We start from the raw sequence: 8,249 nt of genomic DNA, 5'->3' as shown, positions 1-8,249 counted from the left end.
GAATGAACAATAATTTCACCCGACAATGTCTGGTGTTCGCTAGGCATATCAAAGTTGAGAAACTCTTTCACGATACTAGTTTCAAAACCAATTTTGGATAGTGCAGGAAGCGTTTCAGCTGTAACTTCTAAAAGTACACGAAAGAAAAATTACATAGTTGGGAAAAAAATGAGCTAAGGTTTATAGTAATTTGTAAAGAAGAATTGAAATACAAAGGGAAAATAGACTATTCATAAAACTGATAGCATCTAATAATATGTTATAAACTTCTAGATACATTAATTATATCATAGAATAATATAACAAAATATATGTACAATCTTCCAATTTAACATCTCAAAGAATAGAAATTCGAAACACAGGACAAAAGACAAAAGATCAGCAGAGAAATAAATAAGATGACATACCGTAACCCCAACCTGGCTTCTAGTTGACACTGCCACGCCCACCGTTAATGAAGTAAAAACAATGTTTTAAGACACAAGACATAAACAACCCAGAATCGCGTGGTTTGAACTGTAGTGAGACTGATTAAATGCCGTATTCCAGCTATTTTAAGAGTACAGGATTGTAAACATTTGAACTCCATTTCCAACAATCATGATAAAATATTAATTAAGAATATAGATTTTCCAGAGGCTTTTTTAAGAATAACTAGTCAATAAATATATATGCCAGAGAGTGCCTTTTTAAGATGAGCTAGTCACACAAGAAGAATATTGCAAAATATACTTGCACCAAAATTTATCAAATAATCTAAAATGTTGTCCAGTCAACTTCGAATGTTATGTATAACAATTCTTAATTTCTTTTATCATTTTTGCTTTAATCAATATACAGGTAAAATTTAATAGCACCAACCGGAGCAAAAAGAGCAGCCTGTTTAGGGCGATTCTTGCATTGTGAGAAGCACCATCTCCTTTTGGCACTGGGTGCAAAAAAATCTGAAACAAGTTCCCTCTGGGACTCTATGCTAGCCTATAATAAATAAAATCATGAATACAATGAGTAAATGTGTCCTATGCTGATGAAGACCAACTCAAAAAACTTGAAGTTTTACATTAGCATTAAGATGCAACTGGTGATACTGGATCATCCGCTTCGCACAATTTCCTGGAACAAAATTCTGGGGTCCATTATTTAAACCTTTTCCCATGAAATTCTGGCATCCAGAACACAGGGAGCTTGATGTGCTGAAAAGAAAACACATACAAATTAATCTTCCAGCCTGGACTTTCAAATTAGCAATATTGATTTGGTACTCCAAAACTTGTATATGATTACAAAACATTTTAAACTGCTCAGAAGCTTTCTCCAAGTAAATACCAGATACCTTAATAATGTTAGTATCCTACTCTGAATATTAAAAAGGGAATTCTCCTATCAAGCTTGAAAGAACAAGCTAAACCTTATATTTTGAGTTAGATTTTTACAGTTACCTACAGAAAAAATTCTATAAAAAGTTTTAGCTTATACATCATTCCATACCTAGGAACATAAATTACCAACAAAACCAAAACCAAGAAACCATTCTCCTACATAAAAATAATTAACAATATAATAACTATATACAATAAGAGGAGAGAGGGTTTATTTATAAGATAATTAGCAAATATATACGAGGGTTTTTTGGTTGTTTGTATTAAATGCCTAGAAAAATATACAAGATAAACTAGTAACTAGTAAGGAGGTTGTCACTATAGGATATTGGCACAAAGATATGCAACTTAAGTGTCTGTATGTGTATTTTAATAAAGATAGCGTTGAACAGCTTTTTTTATTTGATAATGAACTACAATACTTAAACTAAAACAATGCGTAAATGTCCTACAAAATAGCAACTAAACAACTGAAGTCCTACAACATCTCAAAGACTAACGTTTATTCAGCAACGCCCTTTCCAGTTCTTTAGACCAGGTCAACACGATCCAAACAAACTTTGCACGACAGTTTAATTAAGATAGCAACTAAGAAATAAATAAACAAGCTTCCCAAGTTTAGATTAAACGACCCAACATAGGATACATTGAATTCTAGCCCTAACAACTACTAAATGATTCTTGCATCACACCTATAGCAGTAAATATTAATATTAATATAATAATGCAAATAAATTAAAATTAAAATTATTATTATTATTGCTATTATTATTAAATTAATACACATATATGCAAAAACTACAAAAATAAAGAGAGTTTACTTTATATATTTTCGTACGAAAATAATCAATAAGACAAAATAACTTGGCAACAAAATTTAAAAAACAAGATCCGTAATTATTCATCAAAAACAACAGAGGCACGTTAATTATTTCCCTCAACGTACTACCTTCTTAATCTCATTGTTTTTCATACCAAAGAGGGCAAAATCCTGTCAAATCACAAGGTTAAAATTATTTTTACTATGTTTTTGTAATACTATATATTTACATGATAGTTAAACTTTTGGAGCCATTTAATTGTATTTTAACAATAATCATATAAAAATCATATTTTGAAGTAAAAGTTAAATTAATTTATTCAAATTAAATTAGGGGCTTTTTATTACTGTAATTCTTTAAAATTTTATTTTTAAGAAAAAATATTCATTTAAATGGAAAAAACCTTGCGAGAGTTTTAATATCTTAAATCCTAATTTTTCCAAATCAGCATCCCCCGTCAATTGGTATCAGAGCCACTATTTTTGCTACATAATCAATGATGAATCAATTACTTCGCTGATAGTTACCTCACCTTAATTGCCCTGTAATTACCTCTCTTGAAAAAGTTGTTACCTTAACAAAATATATTTTCCAAACCTGACAAAAACCTTATTGTCAGCAGAAAATAAGTTATTCGAACTTTTTTGAGCACTTATCAGGCATCCTATAATTTATTTATTTTTGGCAAGCAAGAATCCTATAATTAGACCTCAACAAATAAAAAGTTAAGGATTGGTGATCGAGACCACAAGAAAACTAAATATAAAAGAAGATGTTTCTTATAAAGTATTTTATCCATATTGCACATATAGTTAAGCATGATATGAAGAGGATAAATATTAAAGTAATCAGTTCAAGGAATGAAGTGTTTTTTGTACCATGTTCAACACCAACAATCAAGTACTCACAATATTATGGTTAGACATATTATTTAATTGTCATGTTCCTCAACCAAAATATTCTTTCAAAGAGACACATAGTGGTAGAAAATATGTATACAGTTTAACCCTAATATCTACCATGGATAATTGAAGAAAAATTAAAAGCAAAAGTTAATCTAGAGTGTCAACATAGCCTTGGGGTTATGTAATAACCAAGTTAAGCTATCGGTATTTCATATGTCCTATGCTAATAAAGTCAATGATATTGCTAAAAAAATGGTTTATTGATAAATTTTTCCTTGGTTGCATTTTTTAGTTCGAAATATTACTAACATGGTCATATATAATATTCTCCTCATGAAACTTGGTCGTATCATTTTCGGGAGTCTTTAGCTTTTTCATCAAGATGCGCCTCATTTTGTGAGTGTAGACACATTTATTCGTCAAAATATGTAATAAATATACTCCTACTAGTACTAGTACTAGACATATGTGTAAAGTCTCGAAGAAACTTTTGGAAGCAAAACAAAAGACTCACATACTCCTACTAGTAGTTGACATATTTCTAAAATTCTTGAGACGATTTGGAAGCAAAACAAAAGACTCTGCAAGCCTAATATTTAGAAGTTTCTAAAACAAATTATCTATTTTATTAGAATATTAGCTAATTACAATATTAGAAAAAAATTGTTTTATTTGATGAGGACGTGCTAATATTATTATATATAGGATCCAAGATATTATAATTATTGATATAGAAATTACATTATATATTCTGTGTGAGGTTATTACACGCACGTGTGATATTCACTCCAAGAAACTTGGTCGTATCATTTTAGGGAGTTCATGGGTTAGCAATCGAAATCAGTGTTATTTTATAAGTGTAGGCACACACATATATATAATAGGCAAATGATCAAATAGAAACTAAAGTTAAAATAGAAACTAAAAACTAATATAAGCCATTAGATCAATCTAACTTAATAGCCCCCTAAAAGCACCACACCGAACTAATCGATACCATCCCACACACAATCTCAACTTTTTTCCTCCGCTTTTTATTTTATTTTTAACGTCAAACGGTAATTTGTTTTAAAATCCGATTTCACTGTATTTTTCTCCACCTCTCAACGATCGATTTGCATATCATATGTGATATTTTTCAAAATAATTTAAAATAAAATATTATTTAATTTCTAGTTTCTATTCCAAAATTGGTTTCTATTAGAGTAGCCCATATATATATACTAGTCTGTAACGTGGGCGATACACGGATTGCTTTTAACACTCGATTAATTTTTAATAATAAGTTTTATCTTAAAATTATTGATATATTAATATAAATTTTTAATAGTTGAAAAATAAATCAAAGAACATAATACATTATAATAATTTATGTGTTATGATAATTTGAGACTTGACTGAAAATAAATAATATAATATATAATATGTTATTTACAAGTCTCGAACCTTGAACCTGTAGAAACTATTAAAAATAAAGATATAAAGTTTAAATTTAATACGTTGTTGACGGAATTCGAACCCTCAACCTATGAGAGCAGTTTAAATATTAATATAATATTTTATTATTATTATATCCAACGGTTCCATCTATATGTCTTTAAATCTGACGGTTCTTATTTTGCGTACCAAATAACTGTACCAAATAACCAACCAACTACCAAATTGCCTATAATAGTATAGTATAGATAGATAGATTTTTTGGTGAATACATGGAGCAGAGCTAGATATCTACTTAGAAGGCCTAGGAACCTATTTGGAAGCATTATAAAAGGTTCTGAAAACCCAACATTTACATTATTTACTTTATTAGAATAACACATAATTATATAATCTTCTTCAAGTTTTGTTTAATTATATTATGTAATGGAGTCAACAAGTTATTATTGTCTATTTATACTAAAGTTATATTATTTGAGTTGTGTGAGATTGTTTTTTGGAAATATTGTTGGGTGCCACAAGTGATAAGCAGATCATGGGTTGAGCAGACATGGAAGATAGAAGAGTAGCGCATTTTGTGTATTACCTGGTTCAACAAATGAAGGACTGTATAGAGCTAAAACAGTCAGCTTACACAAAGAAAATATTGGAGAAGGCTGGAATGCAAGCTTTTAACCCCACTAAATATCCTATGGATCCGAAGGAGCATTTGACTAACGACGAAGGCGGGAAACTGGTGGATCCAACAGAATACAAAAGCTTGGTTGGAGGACTTCGCTACCTTGTGCATACATGTCCCGACATGGCTTATGATGTGGGGATAGTCAGCCGTTTAATGGAAAAGCCCACAGTTCTTCATATGAATGCTATAAAGCGTATACTCAGGTACGTCAAGGGTACAATTAACTACGGCCTGGTTTATTCGAGGGATATTAGAAACAATATGCTTACAGGATACTCGAATAGCGATTTTGGAGGACAAACAGATGACAGGAAGAGTACAAGAGGAATGGTATTTTACTTAAATGATAACCTCATCACATGGGTCTCACAGAAACAAAGGTGTGTGGCCTTGTCTTCGTGCGAGGCAGAGTTTATGGGAGGGACGACATCAGCTTGTCAAGCTGTTTGGCTGAGGAATCTGCTGAGCAAGCTAACAGGTGAAGATATGGGTCCAGTAATCTTGTACATTGATGATAAATCCGCCATCGATCTTGCAAGGAACCTAGTTTTTCATGGGCGTAGTACAACATATAGACAAACGCTACCATTATATTCGAGAATGTGTTGAGAGAAAGGAGATCATTGTCAAGCATGTGAGTAGTGATATGCAACGAGCAGATTTCCTGACCAAAGCTCTCACTACTATCAAATTTGAAAGAATGCGCAGATTACTGGGAGTAATGGAGTTGCCTAAATAAGTTTCAAAACTAAGGGGATGATTGTTGGAATTATTTTGAAACTTATAGCTAGTTTTAAAATAATTAAAGTATGTGCATGTTGAATTAGTATGCATAGTCGTGGAGAAGTTTTAGAAATGGCATATGTAGACACGTAGAAGTAGAACTGCATTAGAAGAGTTAGTTGTTTGATGGCCCTTGTTTTTAGCTGCATATTCTATCAGCTATCTATTTATATTGTACGCTTCAAATCAATAAAAACAACTTACACGCAAGTCTTTGTTTTTCTCAGTTTTACAATACACAGCTTATATATATATTTGTATACATCCTGGCATTGAGTATAAACAAGAAATATGTTGTTCGAAAACCAACTCAAAAAATTAGGAATTTTACTTTAGCATTAAGTTTTACATCATTTATAACATGATATATATATATATATATATAGCTAGGGAGATGATCGAAATACAAACAACTTTTAAAATTAAAGCTATAAACTAATATAAGCCACTAAGTCAATCTAATATAATCCAGGCACCACACATAATTGACCTACATCCTCCTGCACAAAATCTCAAGTTTCTAAACACATAAACTATATCCTTTAATTATTTTTAAGTATAATTAATGGCATATGCATCATGAAAGTTAGATGTCCTTACTCAAACTATTTGTCATTCAATATTACTAAAAAATGTAAATTAGTATTGTCTATTAATCATGTCATCAATATAATAGAATAATAAGAAAATGAATTATAACCACACACCGCGTTTAGAGATGGCATGTAATAGTAGAATCATCTACACCCATCCTCTCTCACTCTAATTTTTATCATGTACTGATGTATCATAACCAATCCCCTTGAAATACCTGTAGAAAACAATTAATTAGAAAAAAATTAACTATGATTATTTATTTTTTCAAGATGAGTAAAGAAATATACCGTGCCAATCTTGATTTACATTCTGTATAGGGAGTGGAGGGTGGTTTTCTTTATTGTCTTCTTCATCTTCGAATATGTTCATCAGTGTTTATTGTAAATTTGACTCTCTATGAAATAGATGGGGGCGGCTGACAGTGGGTCAAGTGTTAGGGTTTGTGAAAAGATAACACTCTTTTTATAGGAAAATTTCCTATATAATTACTAATTTTATTAAGATTTTTTTCAAATTCTTAATGTTGTATATCTTTATTTATTTTTTATTTCATAGTGAAAATTTCACAATTATTTTGAAAGTTAGTGTTTGGTTCCACTTTTTAAACTTTCGAACATATTATAAGTGCACCGTTGTTATTTTTATTATAAACTAATTAACAATAAACATCCTAAATAAAATATAAAAAAATAATAAATATGACATATCAAATTTTAGTTTTGATTAGTTTAATAATGTGATTGAAAAACAAATATCCAAATTACGCGTCAACATAGTTTAGACTATAGGTTTATAAAATAAATTATATATATTAGATATCGGTTATATAATTAAAAAAAAATATATAATTGGTTAATATTTATTTTATTAGATATTTTTTAAAGTGATAAATCGTAAAAGATTTTTATAACTCATAATACAAATTTAAAAAGTATACTCATACTAAAAATAAAAATTTGAAAATAAAAAAATTAATTTGCACATTACTAATAATGAAGAGTTAGATGAGAGAAGTTATATGAGATAAAACCCTGTGTAAAAGGGACAATGTATACCATATATTGTGTATCTCTGTCAATTATACTTATGGTAGAATCATATTTGTAATATACAACTTATTTATATATTTACTAGACATTACTAGTGGAAATAGTTGGAGTTTATCATACAAATTGATACTAATGAAAATATCATATATCAGTATGAAAATTAGTATGACAACTGAGGCAACTCCCAACAATCTGCTTAATCCCCACTCTCATACTCCAAGCCCCACATGCCTCGGCCTTTAGCCCATCAGGGGTAGCCCACTTGCCTATCCCCATATGAGAGATTATTATGAAGTGTTGAACTAAATATTTGATACCACTTGGTGGGTTTGTTAAACAAACTTTAAATCCACATAAGTATGATATTATTTATTTTTAGGGCTTAGCCTGCATGAATTATTTTTTGACCCCATCATCTAAAAAGGCTTCCTTCTAATAGAGTTAAATGGTTGTTTGTAAACTAGCAATCTCATTCCACAAATAAAAGCCTATGTAGTGACTTAATGAAAACATCTTCAATCATTAATAAAATATATAGTATGACAAAAATTAATATTTTTTATTTTATCTTCCACATACATTGTTATATAATGTCA

General features: G+C 29.9%; 1 protein-coding gene across 1 annotated transcript; it reads left to right on the top strand.

Annotated features, from left to right (window-relative positions):
- The first annotated feature begins 5,092 nt into the window (after positions 1-5,092).
- On the top strand, positions 5,093-5,833 carry LOC141703724 (secreted RxLR effector protein 161-like). Its single transcript, XM_074507157.1, has one exon. It carries the CDS (start codon positions 5,093-5,095, stop codon positions 5,831-5,833), a length of 741 nt encoding a protein of 246 aa, XP_074363258.1.
- The last annotated feature ends 2,416 nt before the right edge of the window (positions 5,834-8,249 follow it).

The sequence above is a fragment of the Apium graveolens genome, unplaced genomic scaffold (assembly GCF_009905375.1).
Source record: "Apium graveolens cultivar Ventura unplaced genomic scaffold, ASM990537v1 ctg7042, whole genome shotgun sequence".
NCBI classification, from domain to species: Eukaryota; Viridiplantae; Streptophyta; class Magnoliopsida; order Apiales; family Apiaceae; genus Apium; species Apium graveolens.
The sequence above is the reverse complement of the archived record's forward strand: the minus strand, read 5'-3'. Positions and strand labels throughout refer to the sequence as shown.

Excerpts from the sequence above, each read along its gene's own strand:
- LOC141703724 (XM_074507157.1), top strand. The coding sequence starts at position 5,093 with ATGGAAGATAGAAGAGTAGCGCATTTTGTGTATTACCTGGTTCAACAA.